Genomic DNA, 21,491 nt, shown 5'->3' with positions numbered 1-21,491 from the left:
CCGCCACTCCGGGCGCGGGGACGGCAGAATTGACTCCCCCATCTTCCAAACCTACCGTTGGCCTCGCTGATGCCGCCAGACCCGACCAACGCCCGACTCTTTGTTCGACCTGGTCGGAAACTTGGCACTTGCAACTACAAACACTCTTGTCGACTTGAGCTCTCGCTGCCAAACACGACGTCACGCCCCCCGACACTGGACAGTAGATGGGTGCTGCTTCCTTCGCCACCGAGCAGACAGCCGTCATCAAGGCAGTCGCTGTCAAACACAATGTCCACAGACAGAGTGCCGGTAACCGTCAGCTATCGAAAACGAGGCCTCGCGCCTCCAGTATTCGTAGCTGGCTCGTTCGCTGATCCGCATTGGGAACTGCAGGAAATGCACGGCGTCATTGACGAATCCGGAGAGCATCACTTTACTATTCAAGTCCCTGTTGAGCCCGGAAAGGAGTATTACTACAAGTTCAAAGCCGCCAACCAGGACGACTGGGTGTTGGATGAGCATGCCACCGTCGGTTCGTTACTCTTCGTGCGCCGTGTGATGCAATGTGCGCCAGTAGATGCGTCTCGCTAACAAATTCAAAAGTCAAAGACGACCTGGGGAAGCCCTGCAATCTGCTCAAAGTCCCCATGACTAGCGACGCCGCACGCCGGGCTCATACGCCGCTCGTCGAAGCTACCGAGCGGCTGGACGACGGCTCCCCCGCGGCACCAGGCCAGGAGACCATCGTAGCCTCGGGCCCCAAGTCGCTGCTGCCCAATGCGTTCCAGGACAAGGCACGACCGGCGGGTCATCGATCCGGGACTCCCATCAAGGAAGTTGCAGAGGTTGCTGCAGAGGTTGCTGATACGGCGGCAAAGCTCGACGAGGTGAGTTCATTCTTGACAGATTCTGGCCAACTCTCTTGTCCCGACATTCACACTGATGGGCCAGTAGCTGCAAACCACAACATCGTCACCGATGCCCGCCCGGGTACGCGTGAATAAGAACGAGGCCGTGGAGGAAGAAATGGCAACACCCTTGTTTGCTCATGAGGCCTTCGGAGCGTACGACTTTGTCCATGACGGTCTCGACCACGACGACTTTGGCAAGAACCCCAAGTCGCCCAGTTCCATGGTGTCAGATAGTGGCTGCAGTCTTGGGGATGTGGATATCGACGATCCCACATTGGAGGAGTTTCCCTCTGACAAATCATCCGTGATTGATACTTTGCGAAAGATTCAATCGAGCACAGACGAGGGCCGATCTAGCTTTGAAGATGGACAGCACTCCACCCCCGCAACGTCGAGAAGGACGAGCCTGGACTCTTTGGACGGAAATGGTGGACAGCTGAGCCCAACATCAGCGAGAAAGCAAGACAACAGGGCCTCAAGAAGTAGTTTTGGCCGCCCGCGATCCGCAGTCTCATTGGAATGCATTGACGAGGAACCGAAAGCCTCTGGGGACGTAAGCCCCGGGACGAAATACGACTCGGAGACACAGGCTACTGGAACGCAGGGCGACGGGAGCACAACCGACGAGGATAGTGGGCTGGTGATGAAACCTGCCAAAGCGTGACGCTGCTACCTGACAAAGAGCATCACGAATGGCGCCTTGAACGTGGTATTTATTTTCCTTCTTCTCTCTTCTTTTCATTTATTATCTGCATCGCACTGTATTGCTTAGTCGTGTGGCGTGCCCCGTCATTAAACAGACCACGGCGGCGCACGACGCTTCGTATCAGTGCTCAGTGTTCAGTTCTCATCTATCTGTGACGTTGCTGGGTACAACTTACCGCCATGTCCTAGAACACGTGATGTGGTGTTTGGACTTGGGTTGTCCTAGCGCGCACGAATTACTCGGAAACTCTTATAGCCAAGTGTTCCATGGCTCTGTGAAATGTCTTCTTTAACCCAATCTTATAACTTGTATCAAACCTTCAAAACTCGGGCATCAAAAGCGCACAGTCGTGAGAGTCTGATTCAACAGGAGGGCACATTTGCCTCGGTTGATCGAAAGCCAGACGTTATCGTGACATACGCGTAGGCCGCCGTGCCTTCACCTTGACGGGCATGAACCGACTTCCACCGTGTCGGGGGTTCATACCTAGCGGCAGAAGTTTGCTGCTCTAGCCTCGTCATAACATATTCAACTACATCTGTACAGCACACGGGCGGGAAGACGTGGTGCCAGACAGAGTGCCGAAAGCGTTTGCAGGGGCGATGCTGTCAACGTTGGAAATTGTAAGCGAGAAGTCACGTGTGGATAAGAGTGTTACAGGGTCCGGCGGGTGTATAGGTCGCTCCCCCAGCAATGGGTGGATTACAACTCATTGAACGTACCCTGCATTATCAACAAGGGACCACGGCTGTCATCAATGCTGCGCTGATTAGGAGCTCACACAATAAGCTTCGAAACGCGCCAATTGTCATGGGCATGTAATGGGTTGCACGGGCCGTTCGGGGCACAAGAACAAAGTACTCGAGTACATAGTTACATAACTCGGCACGTACCTAGAGAACGGCTTGTCCACCTACCGCTATTACATTGAGCAGCACGGCCACCCTTGTCCCGAATCTGACGTTGGTGAAGGAGTGCATGCTTGTAAGATGCCGCAGAGCGGAAGGACCGACATGCACCTTCTGGCCCGTCAATGTACACTGTATCGCAAACGTCAGGTGAGAAGAAGATCTAGCCCGGCACTCAATCTTGAAGTCTATCGGTCCTGGGTCACGGGGTACTCCGCACGGCGAGCGGAGGACCCTGGGGTGTGGTGTGCGGAGCAGGAGCAGGACGAGTTTGCTGCTCGACTCACACCTCTGCGGGGTGCAGTCTACACACCCCTTTTTGCATTGTCTCGTGCAAAACGCTCGTGCTTACAAACTGGATTTGCTGGATGCTTGGCTCAAGCATTTCGCACAATAGTTACCGTCTCCTCACACAGCAAGGCCGCTAGCCATATGGCGCATTTTTAATTTCACTGTGACAGGAGTAATATTGGATGATGACGCTGCTGGGTCGCCACTATCCGGATTCTTTGACCTGTGCTGTGCTGTGCTGCTTTGACAGCATGACGGAGCGAAATATTGTCACTTCAAAAATGGGTGCGGCCACAAACACATTATTTTGTGCGGTATGCCACCTTGTATCCTATGCGACAAATATGCATGTCGAAAATATATACAATACAAATACAGGTTTGGTACATACAGTCTCTGCATGATGAGCATCAACCTGACAAATCGCCTAGGGAGAAAAAAAAAGAGAAAAATTCAACTTCCTGATTCCAAACGCATCTGCAAGACGGTCAGCGAGCCTCCAATTCGTTTGAATTCACTCCAACACCATGTCTGTCCATAAAAAAGCCTCCTGCCGCCGTCCAGCACCGGCCAGCAAGTCCAATTCCAATCACACTCGGTGAGCTCGAGCAAGAAGAGTTGCTTGCTTCCATCTACATACGTTTAGATGCCTCAACCGAGCCCTCGACAAGCCCTCGAGACCGCCACCGTGTCAATCCGACCAGCTCATGGACAGCCACCAACACAGAGCTCGCCGCACGAGCTGGGCCACGCCGACGCCAGGGGGTTCTTTCTGACGTACAGGAAGTGGCGTCGTGACAAGATATCAGGGTGAATCGGTACTGTTCCCCGGCGAGGAAACGGAGTTCCCGTCCAGGGTTGCGTGGAATCGGTCCCCAAGGTAATTTAGAATCCGGTCAACGGGGCGCTTTAACCGACGGCGACGACCCCTTCCACGGCGTTTTTCTCGCTCCACACTTCAACACGCTCGTCAAAAGCCTACGATATTGCAGGCCCCTGGATTCGAAGCTTCCGCGCGGTGGCCTGCTTGTTTGTAGCAGAGGCCGCCACTGAGCTGTGGCTGTGGGACTCGGTCGTGTGTTTCGAAAGAAAACAGGATGGCTGCTGCCCCGTGCCTTTGTTGATTTCATGGCCCGGTGAGATTACAGGAGAGACGATGACCCGCGGACTTGTGAAGCTGGAGGAAAGGGCGCGGATTGCTGGACATGATGCACAGCCCAGAAGTGTACGGACGGTTTTCTATATAACGATGCTCATCATGTAGCACTTTGCCTACCGGTTGCGAGGGCCTGTGAGTACCATTCTTTTCATCGTTTATCATCATTATCTTCTTGTTCTTCCTCTTAACCTCCTTTGGCAGCTTCAGTTGCCAGTCAAGTCGTCACGTATAACCGCCAATATGCGCCCCCTACTTACATCCGCTCTGGCCACGACGGCCTCAGCAACAGGCCTCATCTTCCCGCTGTACATTTATCCAGCGGCAACGTGGGACGACGGCGCGGCAAACTGGGCGCCTGCCCTCAACGCCGCGGCCTCCAACCCGTCGCTGTCCTGGCTGGCCGTCGTCAACCCTCACAACGGGCCCGGAGACACTCTCCAGCCCGGCAACAACGACATCAACTACATACAGGGCATGACCAAGCTGAATTCCCACCCCAACGTGCGGCCCATTGGCTATGTGCGCACCAACTACGCCCAGTTCTCGCCGGTCCAGGTCAAGCAGCACGTTGCCGCGTGGAAGGGCTGGGACGCCTACTCGGCGTCCAACATCTCCGTCCAGGGCATCTTCTTCGACGAGTCTGCCCCCAACGCTGCCTACATGAGGGACATTGTGGGATACACACGTGGAGTCTTCGGGAGGCCCGTCACCGTGACGTGCAACTTTGGCAAGGCTGTTGCCGACGAGTTTTACGACATTTGCGACGTGGTCGTGGCCTTTGAGAGCTGCCTGAACTGCTCGGGCTTGCCGCAGTACAAGGACGCGGAGACGATCAGGGCCAACATCCCCGCGAGTAGACTGGGCAAGGCGGCCGTGATATTGAACTACTTTGAAGGAAGGGCCTTTGATGGCAGTCTTGCCGATGCAGCACTGGTGCACAGATATCTCCAGACGGCCAGGGACACAGGGCTTGCGTGGGCGTACTTTTGCTCAAAGGACTACAATGACATGTTGGCCTGGCCAGCTACCATTTGGGAGAATGTCGTGGGCTTGTCTTGATTGCCGGACCATGTGGTTGTCGAGTCTGCGCAGAGAGTTGCTGCGCCGTGTGTAGAGTCTAGAGTCTAGACCATGCGGATGGCTGTGGGCGTCATCCTGTATTACTTGTAGCAGGGCTGGGGAATTTCAACCCAACGAGTTTGATACGGCAAAACAATCAGGATCGGGGGACTTGCAAAAGCTGTCTGTTCGAGACTAGGATTCGTGACTGGCATCATGCTCCCCGTGCACTGTACTTGTAGTGAGTGGCCGACCTGGTCGGCATCCCGCCCATCTTTGCCGGGTTTTCTTCCTGTTCTCCGCCAACTTGTTTATTCTCACGGCCCGCCAATGCATCAAGCACTCAGCAGATGGTTGATGGTTGGATGACAATGAATCCTAGGTAAGTGTCTCTGGCTCTCGCCGGCCATGGTAACCCCAACCCTAACCAGCCATGGTGTTGCGGGGTACCCAAGGGCGTGCAAATACAACAAGCTCGGACGCACCAATCAGCGCCTCGCTGCCTGCAGACAGTTGCAGTCAATTCCCCTGGGCTGCATGTGTCAACCAGCCTTGGCTGGACCTTCTAGAAAACGATGGGCCCACCAAAAAAAAAAAAAAAAAAAAAAGGCCCAACTCATATCTCCAAGTCCAGACATCAGCGTCGCGGCAGCCTTTTCCGCCGCCGGTGCTCTCTGGCAACAACCACACGCAATGGCGCCCGGCTTGGTCTGCTCATTGTGCACCTCGACCCTCGGCCGTCGGACAGCACCTCCCGCCCTCTTTCAGCCGCGCCCAGCGCAGCGTTTCGTTTCGCGGCTGGTCAAGGCGAGGCCATCCCGCATGGTTCTCTCCGACAGAGTCCATCGACCCCCTGCCTCCGCCGATAAGCACAAGTCGAGACGCCCTCCAGTCGATGGCCCCTTCGCTGGCATGAACAGGCGAGTCGCAAATGTCGACCGATACCGAGCGCCCAGGGAGGTGCGAGGGTCGTCAGGAAGAGGCGACAGCGATACTGCTTCCCGACGCCATGAGCGACGAGCACCCGACCATCGCAAGGCGCTGAAGATGCAGCGTGCCTTGGCTACTGTTCCTTACGGACACAGGACCACCCTCAAGGACAAGATGTCTCATTACGACACGTTCGATCAGTTCGACCTGCTACCTGCTGTAAAGTCAGCGGTGACAGAGGAGTTGTTCAAGAACCTGGTGGACATTAGACCAACGCCCGTGCAACGCCTGGCCATTCCCGCATTACTAGGACAGGCAGGCCCCGGAGAGAAGAAGACGCCCAGCAACGCGATGGAGTCATTCCTGCTGGCCGCGGAGACGGGTTCAGGAAAGACGCTGGCCTATCTGCTACCCGCCATCGACGCCCTCAAACTCGCCGAAGCCCATGACCCAGACATCAAAGCGTACAAGGAGCGGCTCGAGGAAGAAATGACCCGGCAACAGGCTGCAGGCTTCAAGGGAAAGCCATTTGACGAGCCACATCCCACAATGGCGCGGCCCAAAGTCATTGTCTTGGTCCCCACCGCCGAGCTTGCCCAGCAAGTGATGAGAGTGTCCAAGTCCCTGTCGCACGTTGCCAAATTCAAGACGGAAATGCTGTCCTCGGATCTCAAAGCACAACGGATCCAGCGCAACCTCTACGGGCCCAAGGGTGTCGATGTCATTGTTGCCACCCCTCATCTGCTGGCATCCATTGCCGACTCGGACCCAAACATATTATCTCGAGTATCTCACCTCATTGTTGACGAAGCCGACTCCCTGTTCGACAGAAGCTTTGCGCCGGTCACCACGAGCATCATTGCGCGGGCCATGCCGTCCATGAAGAGGCTCGTGTGCTGCTCCGCCACCATCCCAAGGAAACTGAACCATTACCTGGCGACGAATTACCCCAACATGACGCGCATCACCACGCCCCACCTGCATGCGATCCCCCGACGAGTCCAACTCGGCGTCATTGACGTCTCGAAGGATCCCTACCGGAACAACAAGGACCTTGCCTGTGCGGATGCAATCTACACCATCGGCAGAGAGGCGTCGGCGCACGAATTCCCCGTCAAGGGCGAGGTGGATGTGCGTCGCGTGCTGGTGTTTGTGAATGAACGAGAGAAGACAGAGGCGCTCGCAGAGTACCTGCGATCCAAGGGAATAGACGCCGAGGCACTTCACAGAGATACGCCGGAGAAACGGCACGGCCAAGTCCTAAGCACCTTCACTTCGCCCGAGCCACTTCGAATTGCCACGCCCACGCCCGCGGCAGCCACGGGACGGCGTCGCTCCCTGTCCAACGTCAAGGCTTTGGTGGTCACGGACTTGGCATCCAGAGGAATCGACACGGTGGCTGTGCGGCACGTCATTCTGCACGATGTCCCGCACACCACTATTGATTTCATCCATCGGCTGGGTCGAGCCGGACGGATGGGTCGTCGTGGAAGGGGCATCGTTCTCGTTGGCAACGATGACCGCAAAGATGTCGTTTCCGAGGTCAAGAATAGCATGTTCATGGGCCAGGCGCTCATTTGAGAGGGGAGATGGTGTTATTGTAAGATTTGGCGTGTAACAATGTATTCACGCACGATGGGCAGGTCTGGGAAGGGTGGGATGCACGTGGACGCGGGCGAGGGACCGGCCGGAACATGTGATCCCCTGGAATCAGCAGTACTGTTGGAAAAAATACCCTGATGTATTGTGTAAGATACGGAATAAATCTACATTCATGAAGAAGGATGCAAGGTGCGATTGCTACTACTATTCCGCGTGCTCTGTCCTGGAGCGAGCTCTGATTGTGCCGGCCCAGGCCAAGTCGGGCCAGTCAATCTGTGCTACTGTAAGTACCTAGGTACTTAGGTGAGTGCCAAGTAACTTAGGTACTTGAGTACGAAGTAGGTTAGGTACCTCCTGGGTAGGTACTTACTTAACAAGTACCCAAGGCACCCTGGTTGGCACTGAAGTGCTTGGGTAGGTACTTAAGGTGGTGGTGCTAGGTTCCTTCCTACCCCAAGTACGCACCTACTCAAGTAAGTACCTAAGTTAGTAGGTACGCCCACAGGTACGGAGTACCAAAGTGCTCGCCCGGCCCGCGTCGCGTCGCGTCTCAGTCCAAGCACTGCTCCCGTCCTCGCCCTCAAAAATATCCTCCTCGATACGCGCAACAAATCTCCACGCAGTCACAACACCTCGGCTGCATTGCACAAAATCTCCTTTCCGCCCTCTTCTCCCGCGTCTCTGCTCCGCTGGCATCGACTTTCAGCTGCAGTGCCTCGCTAGACTATGCCACGACCAAAGCGGGCGCGTCGAGCGCCGCCAACCAAGGACCCAAATTCAGCCCAAGCTGCTGCCGTGACAGATGGTCATGATGAACAGCGCGGCCGCACGAGAGCCCGCACGAGGCCGACGCGATCCGCGGGAGCTCGGCTGAGCCTTGACGAGGAAGATGCTACTCGTGCAGCCAATCGAACAAGGGATGCGGCTCTGCCCTTGGACAGTCTTGCGAACGAGGGCCTCGCGTCCACAACTGGGCCCGACGACACAAGAAGCTCGGTCGAAGTTGGACGCCGCGCCATGGCCACACCGGCCACGAGGAGGGACACCACCGGCTTGGATCTGGCCGACGACGACGTGTTTGGCGACTTGGACGACAGCTTTGCGGACGGGGATTTTCCTGAAGCTCCGCGCTCGGCGGCCAGCTCCTCGGCAGGGCTTGGCCACTTCAAGACACGACCCAGATCTCGCCAGTCGAGCATCATCGGACGCAACGACCCTCCCATTAGGCCTAGCAGCAGAGGCACCAACACCTCCGGTGTCAGCTCCTCCTTCAACATCGGCGTCTTCCGAAGACGCGCCAGAGAGCCGAGTATCCTGGCTACCTCTCGACGGGCCCGGTCGCAGACGGGCAGCGCCGCGGGCAGTGCGGCGAGCAGCAGAGCGGGAAGCGTAGTACGGGACCTTGAGCTTGAAAGCGAGGGCGAGTTCGCGCCGGAAGCCGAGTCAACACCGCTGAACCAGAGGCGTCGATCGAGACGCAGCCAGGAGCATGAGGCACGCAGGCCATCGCCATCGCCCTCGCCCTCGCCCTCGGGGCGTAGGCGATCCCTCAGAAAGCGAAAGAGCGACGGAGACGCACAATCGGAAAACCCTCGACCAGACAAAGTCGCCAGGGTCGAAGCCAGCGGCGGCATAGACATCGGCAGCGACTCTGAGCTCTCTGAGCTGGCGTCGCCGTCGCCGCCCGCAGCTCATTCCGCCAGGGCCATGACGCCTGACAATATGGATGAGATCAATGCCCCCCCGGCCAGCAGCGACTCTGAAGCAGACGACAATGTCTGGCCGGACATCCACACGCTCGCCAAGAAACGCCGCCGCCCATCTGTTAACACGCCACTCAGGAACGACAGGGACGACTTGTCTGACGCCTCTTCGCCGCCGTCCCTGACGCACTCGCCCAACTATGTCGCCCGGGCCCGGGGCTCCAAACACCAGCGGTCTCCGCCCCTCACCACCGCCGATCTCACGAGCCTTCTCCCTAAGCGGCGGTACAAGCGCAACAGGGAGGATTCCGATGATGACACGGAGGACGAGGGCGGAGAGGGTGGCCAGGATGCCAGACCAAGACGCAGAAAGGGCAGTCGCCCACCGAGCAGAGGCAGTTCCCGGCAGGGGCAGAATGTTCTCAAACCAAAGTATACGCCCGTCTCTGTACGGCGCTCCGCGAGGACAGCCTCAAAGACGCTTCGCCCCGACGAGGACAAGGAGAATGAAAGCGAAGACGAGCAGGAGAATAGCCAGTTCCAGCCCCTGCCGGACGATACGTTTGACACGGGAGCGTCGGTGGCGGACCATGTCCAGAACGCGGACGAGCTGAAGAGAGCGAGCAGGAAGTTTCAAGAGGTAGATCAGTGGGAGCTGTCGTTTGAGGAGGTCACCGAGGAGTCGTCGCCGCCGGGGGCGCGGTGAAGATTGTCTCAAAGGGAGACTTGATGAGTTACGGCGTCACGGCGGTCAGAATTCAGATGAGAGGGTGCATATGCTGCTTGGAGTATGGGCGCAGGATGGGAAAGAGGCCGGTGACTACTGACACGGGTATTGTGATTTGTGTGGCATGTGCTAATTTTTACGGAATACCAAGCCGGCATCAATTATTCCTCGGGCGTGCGTAGGGATGCCGTTTTCGTACTTTTACCCCGGTGACCGGGTTCTCATAGCCAACGTGGTGATTTGGTTCATCTATGCGCGTGTCGACGAGGCCGGCGGGAGCCAACGACGGGAGCAGCAACGTCCTTGCTGACTCGGTGGCTGCACAGCCCATCTGTAGACCGACCTCGGTGCTCGCTTTTGTGATGGCCTTGCCTATGGGCCGCGAGTGGCAGTCGGCAATTTTCTACCTCGGGACGCCGTGCTGTCTTGACATGTAATTCACGAAAAAAGCCGCCCCCCGCCCCATCTACATCTACAAAGTCCGGCTCCGTCTACGTCTGCTTCAGACAAAGCGCCTCGGTCTTGTGTTGCACGACGTCCAGTAGAGGATCTAGCTCGTTGGGGTCCCGCAGGACAATGGTAATCTCATCCGGTAGACGGCCCGACATGGCGAGCTTCTAGTCAAAGTTAGCTAGCTAGCACCCATGCGCGTGGGGCAAAAGACACATGCGGCGGGATGGTTGAGGGAGAGGGCCATACCCGCTTCACGTGGTCAAACTTGGCCTCCTTGGCAGTGTACTCTCGTATGACCTCGTCCGTCTCGAAGTCGACGTACACCCTCGTGTCGCGCAGCCTGACCACCACGTTGTCTAGCCTCATGAACAGGCGGCATAGGAGCAACATGCGCTGCTGGTGGACCCGTACTTTGGCGCTGTATATTGAAATTCCGTTGTCGTCCAGCTCGCTTTCGTACAGGACCACCTCGTCGAAGAAGAGGATGGGGTCCCGCCTCTTGAGCAGTTCAATGGGAATCCTCTTGTCTGTCGCCTGGAAGCGCGGGACGGTCGGGGCGCCGGCGGCTCGAGAGGACGGCGCTCCGTCATGTGGCTGCTGGTCTGCCACGCCCACGGTGCCGGCGTATGTTGTGGAATAACTCCAGTCGTAGGGCTTCACGACGCCTTTGATGCTTTGTGTGGTTCCCTCGCGCGTGCTTTCCCAGTCCCTCGCGTAGGCGACTTTGAGCATGTGCTTGTCCGTCTTGTCCACGGCGTCCAAGGCGTCCGGGGTGTTGAACTCGCAGTACCATTTCGAGGGTCGGTGCAGGATGGACACGACGTTGTCGCCGAATATCATCTCCGGCATGGGGATGCCGATCTCGTCGGTGAGGTGGTCGATGGCGCCGGCCTTGGAGATGGGCAGCTTGCGGGCTGAGATGGTGAAGTTTCCCTGGGAGTGGCTCTTGGTGGCGGCTTGGAGGGCATCACGCGTGGGAAACGGCTCGTCGAGGTTGTCGACGTGATTGATGGGGAAAGGGTAGCGGGATGAGCCCGGGGGGGCGGGGGGCAGGCGACTGGACTGCATGGTTGGACACGCTCGCCACGGGTTCCCTTCGGGGCGTGATGAGTGGTGATGCTGACTGACGGTGTCGAGAAGCTTGGGCGGCCGTGACGTCGGCAGGTTGGAGGGGGGGGGGGGGGGGTCGCGGGGTCCTGCCGGCGAGGTGGGTCGTTCCTGCCGGCTTCTCAACTTGCTCGGTACTTGGTACCCCGAGTCCCGGGCGCAATCAACACTTGCAGCATCCTTGATTGGGAAGTTTTTGGTTTGCGGCCGGCTCGAGCCCTCAATTACTTGCTGCCGCTGCCTCCTCATCCTCCTCATCCACCTGCTCCTCCTCCTCCTCTTCTTTCACTTTTTTTTATAAAAAAATTGCTTCACTGTTTCTTTTCACCCCCCCACTCCCCCAAGATTATGCACTAGGTTTTGTGGCCCGCGTCGGCAGCGGCCGAGTGCCCACTTGGACTTGACCGGCAGGCATGGCGGCTGCTCATCTGGCAATGGTTGTGCTCAAGCTTATTTGGCTTTAAATTGTGTGTGAGATACTTTTGTCGACTCCAAGTTTGTCATGTAAATTAACGCAGCAAGGTTAGTCCTGACTCCGAGCCAACTGTACGGGACCGTGTAGTTCAGACTCAACTTTGGAGCCCATCAAAGGTTGTCATTAGTTAGAAGCCCCCTTGGACAGAGACACATGTTGGACGCAATTGTACGCGACATTTTTTCCAATTCCCGCCTTCTCAGCGTCTCTGACGTTGCCGTTGCCGCTTCATAATGACCTCCTCTGTGCCCATCATGGTTACAATCCTCATCCTCTCGTGACTAGATCGTAAACAGGGTCACACATTCTGGCGTATCCGCCAGTTCCTACCATGAAGTGAGTTTTGCTCCATCCAACGAGGCTTGGGCTAATCGTTCAGATACCAAAAGGAAAGGTCCGTTTAGCTTTGCACCGGCTTCCGACGGACCCTACTTCAATGTTTCCATGCGGGCCATTTCAGCCTCTACACGGCTGCGCCGTTGTATGTGATGCATCCTATATATAGACCCGGGCGGCCGTCTTTCGCTCACAATTTTCTTTCCAGGCGAGGTCTCGTCGCTCTTCTGCTGCCGTCATTTCACAAAAGTATCCTCGGAGTACTGCAACTGTTGCCCCTGGGACTACGTGACGGACTCCAGGACAGGCCTTCGCCGTCACCGGATCCGTCCTACGCAGTCTGTCGAAACGTCAATTCACAACAGAAACTTTGGTATCGTCTCGGGCTCGACATCTCTACTATCATCATGCCGGATCCCTCACCAGGCTCAGGGGCCCAGGGGGCCGACCCAAATCTCCCTCCTCACCCGTCTAGGGCACAACCACGTCGTCGTCGTCGTCGTCGTCAGCAGAGGCTTCGCCCCGTCCCCAACTTTCGCCCGACACCTCCCGGAGAGGAAGTTGTCTTCAAGTTCGTACAACGGTGCCATGACGCGTCCTACTACATAGAAATTATCAATGGGACTTCGTACTTTACCGAGATTCCTGGCACCAGATTCGCTGTCCTCAACGCACAGAATGGGCATGACGAGCAGAATGGACATGAGAATAGCGAACAGAATGGTCATTGGAACATTGGACAGAATGGATATTGGAATAGCGAACCGAACGGATATTGGAACATCGAACAGAATGGATATGGCCATCGCGAACCGAATGGATATTGGAACATCGAACAGAATGGGTATGGATATGGGCATAGCGAGCAGAACGGATATGGGCATGTCGGGCAGAACGGATATGGGCATGTCGAGCAGAACGGATATGGGCATGTCAAGCAGAATGGATATGGGCATGTTGGGCAGAATGGATATGGGCACGTCGAGCAGAATGGACATGGGCAGAATCAACAAAGGGGCAAGAATGAGAAACTCTGAATGGTCAGTAAGCATGAAAATCTCACTCTGATCATTGGGAACATCACCTACTCATGGCATAACGAGCATTGTTCGCGAAGGAGTATTCCGGTGACCGTCCTCAGCTGTGACAAGACAGCTCATGATAGGTTTTTGGCAGCACAAGTCGGTTCTTGTCTTTCCACCACCTTTTTTACTGCCTTGTGACAACCTGCCGTCCTTCGAGGTCAGGGACGCGCGCGTAGTAGGTAGTTGTTGCAGGCCGTGTTACCCCATCCGGATATGGAGTCGGACGCCTCCGGAGTCGTTGTCGTTGCTGTGGCAACCACCAACAAGGACTGTTTGGCCCAGGTCCATCCCGCAACGGCCCTCTCTTGTGTCCCACAGCCATTATTAAGACGACAGACGGAGTGATTTCTTCATTAAGAAAAAAAAATTAAAAAAAATTCCCACGTCTTCCTCGCTGCGCTCCCCCGTCTTTCGTGAACATCCAAGAGTTCATTGTCCACATACCGCCGTTCTGTAGGATTCCAATGACTACACGTACCCTGGAGACGCGCTTCGAGCGCATGGCTCTCCAAGACGAGAATGATCACGGCGATGGCACGAGGCTCTACGCAAAAGCCAAGGTAGGCGGTCGACAGACGTCGATTCCCCGACGACGGAAAAGGGAGCCAGCCGTGGCCGTGGCCGCGGACGCTGACGCTGACGCTGACGTGCATTTCTAGACGGCGGTCGCTGCATCATCGACGGCACAGCTCTCCCACGCAAGCAGTCGCACGAACCTCTTCAAGGTGGCGCTCCAGTCGCAGAGCCACAACGCCGTGGCCGCCGTCACGCTGCCCTCGCAAGCTGCTCAGCGGAAGGTCAACAACGCGGCCTCGCCTGCCCGCAAGCCCCTGCCGTCCACGGGGTCGGCGCGCTCGTCGGACGAAGGGAGCGACGCCGCGCTCGGCAAGGCCTCGCTCTCGCTGGTCGAGCAGCCCGGCCTGCCCAGGCAGTTCCACCTGGGCATGTTCGAGATCGGCCGGCCCCTCGGCAAGGGCAAGTTCGGGCGAGTCTACCTCGCCAGGGAGCGCACCGCGGGCTTCATCTGCGCCCTCAAGGTGCTGCACAAGAGCGAGATCCAGGGCGGCGGCGTCGAGCGCCAGGTCCGCCGCGAGATTGAGATCCAGAGCAACCTGCGCCACCCCAACATCCTCCAAATGTTCGGCCACTTCCACGACAGCAAGCGCATCTTCCTGATTCTCGAGTTCGCCGGCAAGGGCGAGCTGTACAAGCACCTGCGGCGGGAGAATCGTTTCCCGGAGTGGAAGTCGGCCCAGTACATTGCGCAGATGGCGTCGGCGCTGAGGTACCTGCACCGCAAGCATGTTATACACAGGGATATCAAGCCTGAGAACATCCTGATGGGCATTCATGGGGAGATCAAGATTTCCGACTTTGGCTGGAGCGTGCACGCCCCCAACAATCGGAGGAAGACCATGTGCGGAACCCTGGACTATCTGCCGCCCGAGATGATCAAGCCCGGGTCGTCGGACAATTATTACAATGAAAAGGTGGACTTGTGGAGTTTGGGTGTCTTGACGTATGAGTTCCTTGTTGGGGAGGCTCCGTTTGAGGATACGCCCGTCATGACTCAGAGGAGGATTCAAAGAGCTGACATGTCGATTCCGTCCTTTGTGAGTCCCGAGGCCAGCGACCTCATCAAGAGGGTATGTATTCCATTTGTTGGTTTTGCTTACGGCCTGCTGGGGCACGCAACTTCAGCTGACTGGTGTGGCAGCTTCTTGTTCTTGACCCCGAGAAACGAATCTCCCTTGAGCAGGTCCAGGTCCATCCTTGGATTGTGAAACACTGTGTCAAAGGAGAGCGAGCTACCAACCGTGACAAGGGGCGATGAGGGAACGCGGGCATTATACCCGACTTATTTGGCCATTTGGCGGAGTTCCGATGGCCATGAACAGAGGATGGAGTTTGTGTGCGACCGTTGTCAAGTGTTTTGGATTCATCGGCATGTTGAGGCGTACAAGGTTGTCTTTTCTCTTCTATTTTTCTTCGTTTTTGATACCTTCCCCTCCCCATTTGTTGGCAAGATGAAGATGGGACCAAACGGGCATGAAGCAAATCATTGGGATAACACGCGTGGTTCGGGATATCGCTATGGCATTAAAATAATACAGTCATGTCTAACGTGACGTCCCTTTGTGGAGAGCTTTTGTGTGATTGCTACAGGTTCCATCGTTCAAGAAAGCACCGCCATCATCACCTATATACCTCGTCAAATGGTCTCGTGTCGGAGAAGCATGACTCCCAAACTTGGTTGACGACGTTGGTTGCCTGCACATCATCTTTGCACCGCGGTCGGGCCATGACGGAGTGTATTGCTCGTCTTCTGACGCAGTTTTGGAATTGTTGCGTGACGGACCATTGACCTCTGGTAAAGGCTTCTCTCGTCCATCGACACTCGCCGCTCAACATTGAAGCTCGGATCTGAGAATGAGAAGAGTGTCAGTGCGGAGTGACCATGCCTCGGCCTCGGTCACAGGGAGCCTTGGGGAGTTGTTAAAGCAGGCTTCGTAGACTGACCTCGGTGCATGCAGCATGCTTCAAGTCTTTGTCTCCTACCCAGTCCATCTTCCACCGCAGGTGATCCCACGCGTGGACCATTTCATGTGCCACAGTGTCTTCCATGTGCTTACGGTCTCGCATCTCATTTGCACATATCAAGATGCCATGGTTGGGATCGAAGCCGCCGGCTTGGCGGTTTACCGTTCCATCCTCCTCCAAGATGGAGGGGCACCGGCGGCAATGGACGTTGGAGCGGTCCAGCTTGCCATCGAGGTCGTGGATCTTCTCGGAAAGAAATCTGACTACGGGGGAATACGTGAAGAGCCAGTCCTTGTGCTCTTCACAGCGTTTACAGTCCCGCTCCTCGTGGACCTTGTACCGCCATTCTCTGTAGTGAAACCTGCCCTCAGGGGTCATCTGGTTCGACAGGATCTTGAAGTAGTTCATCCACCATTTCGTCTCCGGATCGAAGCCGGTGCGCGCAGGATCGTTGACCAGCTGCTTCGGACGGCTTCGCAGAATTGCACCGCTTGAGCCGTCAGGAGTAGCAACGACACTGGGCGAAGCTGCTTCGGACGACGACGTCGACGGCGGTGTGGCGCTGGAAGACGCCATTGCGGTTACGATCCAAGGCAGCCCGAGGCAAGGCTAGTTCCTTGCTTTTGGTTTGCTTCTGTCTTCGGGCAAGGCGGAGGCAACCGCCTCGTTTTCGTTCTGCTGATGATGATGGGGGTGGGTGAAGCCGGCCGCTAACTGGGTATCGGGCAAGAAATAGAGTGGATGTGTCGCCCCGTACCATGTACTTGGCAGAACCGTCCAAAGCAAAAAGGCAACGGGGCCGGCCGGAAGGATAATATTTCGTTCGTTTCGATGGAGTCGATGATTTTTGCGCGGAACTGCGGTTTGGGATGGGTAAAATCCCACCGCAGCAGTGCAGGTAGCTCCAGGGCTCCAGTGTGGAACATGGATCACGGCCTTGGAGTCCGAGGACTGGTTCGAGAGCGGAAGGCCGTGGATCGGCCGTGTCCACAACCAGAGGCAGCCAGGAACCTTGGCCAAACCACGCGTCTAACCTCAGCCGGCCACAGACCAGCCAACCAGCCAGCCAAAGTCAAAAAAAAAGGGCGGTGGGAGTTTCTGCCGCGCCGCCGATCTATGCAGCCTGGTCAGAGATGTGTTTTGGGCAGGTGGGCGGTGAGCTGACCCACAAAGGTGGGCTCCCCATGCTCCTCAGATGTTAGTGCTAAAGCGCGAAAGAGTGGTCATGGTCCTGCTTGCGACTCGCAAAGTTGCAGAAAATACTACTTCGCATCGAGTTATTTAGGTACTTGCGACTACTAGTCCAAAAGGTACCCGTGTACTCCTTGCTTGGCCGAATGCCAAGGTGGTCCGTGACTATCTGGGAACGTACCCAAGTACCTAGGGAAGTTCTTAGGTGCTTAAGTACCTGCTAAGTAAGTAGTAAGCAGGTACTCCGGTGTGTACTCCGTCCGACCCTGGGCAGGTTCTCCGTACACGGGCACGTCGGTACGGAGTACATCGGTGCCCAGCAGTACTCCGTGCATCGGTACGTGCCTCTCCCAGGTACCTCCCCAGGACATTTTGCGTGCAGCGAAACATTAGCGCACACCTTTTTGCCTGAAGTCTGCACAAGTACGGCTGGCGTGACTCGAGGAGCCTATTACGACTGTCACAGTCCGAAAGCGGGTCCGACGTCGGCCGGGATCCTGTGTCAAACCCAATGAGATGGTCCAGAACCCTTCAAATGATGAATGCCAATGTTGACAGGAGATGCAGCACCGCGCCAAAGCACGCCTTGAAGATGACGGGCGAGGCATTTACGGAGTCTCAGGGTGAGTTTTGCCAACATGTGAGAAAGCCTGTGACGTATGGAGAGCGCCTTCAGGACCTTGTACCGTGTACAACTCTGCAGAGTTTGACCAGCAGTCCAGCAACGCAATGCAATGGTTCCATGTCTCCTCTTGTGCTTGGTCTTCGTCTCGCTTCTCGTTTCTCACCTGAATTTTTCTCTTTGTATTTTCCATTCTCTCTCAAAAGCATCCTGTTCCTGTCCCTCAAAAGTGTCTGTTCAAAGTCTTTCATGGATCTGGTGTTCTTCACGAACTTGCTGACCCCTGAGAATCAAAAGCCGCCGAGATGAAGCGGTCGCGACATCAACAGACGATTGTCATCAAACTAGGTATGTGTGTTGGACAAATTGGCTCCCCTATTTACATTTTTGCCTTTTTTTTTTTTTCCTCTTCTCCGGTTTACAATTATTCAGCAGCCAATGCCTCACCGTTTGCTGTCCTGCCTTGTTGTGTTCCTTCGTGTTGTGGACGCTCCGTCTAACCCGGTCCCTTTGTTCAGGAACGAGCTCCATCGTGGATGAGAAGACTCATGAACCGCTTCTGCCAATTCTTACCTTGATTGTGGACACTGCATTCAAGCTGAGAAAGAATGGCCACAGAGTTGTCATCGTCTCCTCTGGAGCCATAGGCGTTGGCCTCCAGAGAATGGAGGTCGACAAGCGCCCCAAGCATCTCGCCCAACTACAGGTAAGCTCAAACAAATCAAATTGATGGCCCAGTGAACCGTAACAAGTCCTCCCCCAACTAACGTCACTCGTTTCCATGACAGGCTTTGGCAGCCATTGGACAATGCCGTCTAATGAGCCTATGGGACAGCCTATTTGGCCATTTGTCGCAGCCAATCGCCCAGATTCTGCTGACCAGAAATGACATCGCAGATGTGAGCTTCCCTCTTGGGCCTCGCTTTGCTTCTCATCTCGCCTTTTGGACCCCAGCTAACACCAGGGGGTCATTAGCGTACACGATATCTGAATGCTCAGAATACTGTCAACACACTTTTGGACATGGGAGTCATTCCCATTGTGAACGAGAACGATACCCTTGCTGTTTCTGAAATTAAATTTGGCGACAACGATACCCTTTCAGCCATCACGGCGGCCATGATCCACGCAGACCTATTGTTCCTCATGACAGATGTTGACTGTCTGTACGACAAGAACCCACGCACACATGCCGACGCCAAACCCATTGAGATTGTAGAGGACTTCTCGGTTCTCGAAGCGGATGGTAAATCCTCTCCTCTTGCCCGCATACCGTCACCAGGTCAAATCGGGAAATGCAGACTAACCGGCAGCCAAAACAGTATCAAGTGCTGGTTCCTCATTGGGAACGGGTGGCATGAGCACCAAAATCATTGCTGCCAGGCTCGGAACTCTGGCTGGTGTAACCACGATAATTACCCGGTCTTCAAATCCGGGGAACATCCTTGGCATCGTGCGTTACTTGCACGCACAAAAGGTCGGTAGCAGCTCATCTGCATCCGACTCTGATGATCAGCCGAGTCAGCATGTTGAGCCGCCATTGTCTCACACCACCACTTCTTTGAACCTCATGGATCCGTCCTGCAGCGTGGACGACGATGCTCCCCCTCCGCGACACACGCGATTCCTGCCCTCGAGCGACCCGATCTCAGATCGCTATTTCTGGCTGCTGCATACTCCACACCCCCATGGCACCCTGTTCATTGACGAGGGCTGCCACAGGGCCTTGATGGACAAGGCCGGCTTGCTGCCCGTGGGCATTGTCGACGTAGCGGGGAACTTTGCACAGCACGAGGTGGTACGCCTTGCCGTCGTCACCCGCAGGTCTACTCCAGGACCCGATGGACACATGTGGGATGGGGAGCCCTTGGAGGTTGGCCGCGCCTTGGTGAACTATGCCTCCGCGGAGATCACGAGGATTATGGGACACCAGAGCACTGACATTCAGAGCATCCTCGGCTACGCAGACAGCGAGTATGTTGCTCAGCGGTCTCACATCGGCTTCTACAGAAAGGATAGCCGTCCTGTGACTCCCATCAGCGATCTTTTCTGATGACGTCCACGGCATTGTTGTTCCCCCGCATGGCACTTTTTACATTTATAGCGTGATTTCATTCGTTATTTTGCGGACAAGGATAATACATTCAGCATAAAAACTACAATCACACAAACACTTGGCAGCGTCAAGATATTAGCATCAGTAGCTTTTGCTCCTTTCCGTCTTCCCCGTGAACAACTCAACGACTGCGCCGTCTTTGGGCACGAACTCGTCCGCCGTCCGTCTACTCTGGTTCCATGTAAAAGAAGAAAAAAATCTGTCCCTTTTGAAACGCCTAGGCTATGTAACAAAGCCAACTGACCATGAAGTAACGCCAACCATTCTCCCACTGTCCGCCCCGTGCATCCACCCTTGTTCTCCCCCTCCTCAATTCGCAGCAAACAAGTTGTCCTCATCACGCAGATACTCCCCGCAATCCGCCTGTCTGAAACATGTGATTCCCGTCGGGTCCAGCCGCCGAGCCTCGGCGGTACTTCTCGCCGTGATGCCAAAACCCAGCGGCGTGTCGTTCATGTTGTACACCACCACGCCCTGGTGCTCGGGGCAGTCGTCGGACCATCTGCCAACGTGGGCCTTGACAATGTTGCCGCCGTAGAGGAAGGGCATCTCGCCGTTGGGTCGGACCCAGACTTTCCACCGGGCATGCTCGGCGAGGATCTCGAGGGCGGTGATGTGAAGGCGGAATTTGCCGGTCTTTGTGAATTTTCCTGCACCCCGGGAATAAAGAGAAAACATGTCATTAGTTTCGTTTATTTTACTTTTATGTGAAGTTGTTTGTTTATTCATTTCCGTGCCTCGTCGTCGTGAGAAACGTACCTATGCAGGTCCCCAGGGAGAGAAGCTTGTCGCGAGCTATCGACGTGGCGAGGTTCGCGATGGACAGGCGGACGTAGTAGACTCGGTCCTTGTTCAGGCGGAAACAGAAGCGGTCTCCGTCCGGGAGGGGCGCGATGAGGTTCTTGAGCGAGTTGCCGGTGTAGTTGGCCAGCTTGGTGAAGAGGACCTTAGTCTCTTGCTCTGTGAGCGGGCGCATTTTGGCCGGCGCACGAGCGTGAACTCGAACGAGGTGGTGGATATTATCTGTGTATGGCGCGCCTGATGCTCGTGGGCATGGACAATTAGGACCTCCTGCCGTCCGGATGAAGTCGTCTGGGGGCTGGCTGGTGTCAAAAGGCCATCCGATCGTAGGAGGGAAAAAAAATATGGCAGCCACCAATAGTACTACGTAGTACATCCAAACTTATCGCGAGTGGGGCCTCCAGAAATAGCCCGCTGGACGAGTGGCTGTTAGGGAGGGATATGATTGGCTGAATGATGGCGGCGTCGAAGCCTGTTTGATGCTTTCGAGATAGGATAGTAACCGAGATTGAAAATTGCTCTCAAAATTGCCCAAGAAAAAAAATCATGTTTGAGCTTGGGTTCTATTTGAAAAGAGCAAAAAAAAAACATTTGTCGTTGTGAGTAATTGGGTTGGCTTTCGAGCCTCGATTGCCGGGTTCCGCACATCGTGATGGATGCTTTCTTCGACCTCGTCTGCCACGAACGAAGCAACCGATGGTGGGAGTTCCTCGACAAGACTTGACTTGATGAGAGGGACGGCCGTCACCGAGAAATAGCACGATACGGTGTGTATACGAGCGGTGG

General features: G+C 55.8%; 10 protein-coding genes across 10 annotated transcripts; 7 read left to right on the top strand and 3 right to left on the bottom strand.

The window, feature by feature from the left end:
* Positions 1-270: 270 nt before the first annotated feature.
* Positions 271-1,557, top strand: MAM_05807 (uncharacterized protein; the record flags this gene model as incomplete). The annotated part of the gene is made up of 3 exons (XM_040824605.1): positions 271-514; positions 586-869; positions 937-1,557. 3 exons carry the CDS (start codon positions 271-273, stop codon positions 1,555-1,557), a joined length of 1,149 nt encoding a protein of 382 aa, XP_040677287.1.
* Positions 1,558-4,197: 2,640 nt separating this feature from the next.
* On the top strand, positions 4,198-5,016 carry MAM_05806 (Spherulation-specific family 4; the record flags this gene model as incomplete). The annotated part of the gene is made up of 1 exon (XM_040824604.1): positions 4,198-5,016. The coding sequence occupies one exon, from the start codon at positions 4,198-4,200 to the stop codon at positions 5,014-5,016; it is 819 nt and encodes a 272-aa protein (XP_040677286.1).
* A 693-nt stretch (positions 5,017-5,709) lies between these two features.
* MAM_05805 (ATP-dependent RNA helicase) lies at positions 5,710-7,527 on the top strand (the record flags this gene model as incomplete). Its single annotated transcript, XM_040824603.1, has 1 exon — positions 5,710-7,527. One exon carries the CDS (start codon positions 5,710-5,712, stop codon positions 7,525-7,527), a length of 1,818 nt encoding a protein of 605 aa, XP_040677285.1.
* A 747-nt stretch (positions 7,528-8,274) lies between these two features.
* MAM_05804 (uncharacterized protein) lies at positions 8,275-9,957 on the top strand (the record flags this gene model as incomplete). The annotated part of the gene is made up of 1 exon (XM_040824602.1): positions 8,275-9,957. The coding sequence occupies one exon, from the start codon at positions 8,275-8,277 to the stop codon at positions 9,955-9,957; it is 1,683 nt and encodes a 560-aa protein (XP_040677284.1).
* A 512-nt stretch (positions 9,958-10,469) lies between these two features.
* MAM_05803 (TipA protein) lies at positions 10,470-11,499 on the bottom strand (the record flags this gene model as incomplete). Its single annotated transcript, XM_040824601.1, has 2 exons — positions 10,470-10,595; positions 10,678-11,499. 2 exons carry the CDS (start codon positions 11,497-11,499, stop codon positions 10,470-10,472), a joined length of 948 nt encoding a protein of 315 aa, XP_040677283.1.
* A 1,257-nt stretch (positions 11,500-12,756) lies between these two features.
* Positions 12,757-13,386, top strand: MAM_05802 (uncharacterized protein; the record flags this gene model as incomplete). Its single annotated transcript, XM_040824600.1, has 1 exon — positions 12,757-13,386. One exon carries the CDS (start codon positions 12,757-12,759, stop codon positions 13,384-13,386), a length of 630 nt encoding a protein of 209 aa, XP_040677282.1.
* A 512-nt stretch (positions 13,387-13,898) lies between these two features.
* MAM_05801 (Serine/threonine-protein kinase domain protein) lies at positions 13,899-15,268 on the top strand (the record flags this gene model as incomplete). Its single annotated transcript, XM_040824599.1, has 3 exons — positions 13,899-13,994; positions 14,094-15,080; positions 15,152-15,268. 3 exons carry the CDS (start codon positions 13,899-13,901, stop codon positions 15,266-15,268), a joined length of 1,200 nt encoding a protein of 399 aa, XP_040677281.1.
* Positions 15,269-15,930: 662 nt separating this feature from the next.
* Positions 15,931-16,551, bottom strand: MAM_05800 (Mitochondrial inner membrane protease ATP23; the record flags this gene model as incomplete). Its single annotated transcript, XM_040824598.1, has 1 exon — positions 15,931-16,551. One exon carries the CDS (start codon positions 16,549-16,551, stop codon positions 15,931-15,933), a length of 621 nt encoding a protein of 206 aa, XP_040677280.1.
* A 1,542-nt stretch (positions 16,552-18,093) lies between these two features.
* MAM_05799 (glutamate 5-kinase) lies at positions 18,094-19,841 on the top strand (the record flags this gene model as incomplete). The annotated part of the gene is made up of 5 exons (XM_040824597.1): positions 18,094-18,136; positions 18,307-18,494; positions 18,577-18,687; positions 18,764-19,034; positions 19,111-19,841. The coding sequence occupies 5 exons, from the start codon at positions 18,094-18,096 to the stop codon at positions 19,839-19,841; spliced, it is 1,344 nt and encodes a 447-aa protein (XP_040677279.1).
* A 372-nt stretch (positions 19,842-20,213) lies between these two features.
* Positions 20,214-20,880, bottom strand: MAM_05798 (60S ribosome subunit biogenesis protein NIP7; the record flags this gene model as incomplete). Its single annotated transcript, XM_040824596.1, has 2 exons — positions 20,214-20,554; positions 20,664-20,880. The coding sequence occupies 2 exons, from the start codon at positions 20,878-20,880 to the stop codon at positions 20,214-20,216; spliced, it is 558 nt and encodes a 185-aa protein (XP_040677278.1).
* Between the last annotated feature and the right edge of the window lie 611 nt (positions 20,881-21,491).

The sequence above is a fragment of the Metarhizium album genome (genome assembly GCF_000804445.1).
Source record: "Metarhizium album ARSEF 1941 chromosome Unknown scaffold_16, whole genome shotgun sequence".
Lineage (NCBI taxonomy): Eukaryota > Fungi > Ascomycota > Sordariomycetes > Hypocreales > Clavicipitaceae > Metarhizium > Metarhizium album.
This window is presented reverse-complemented; position numbering and strand designations above follow the sequence as displayed.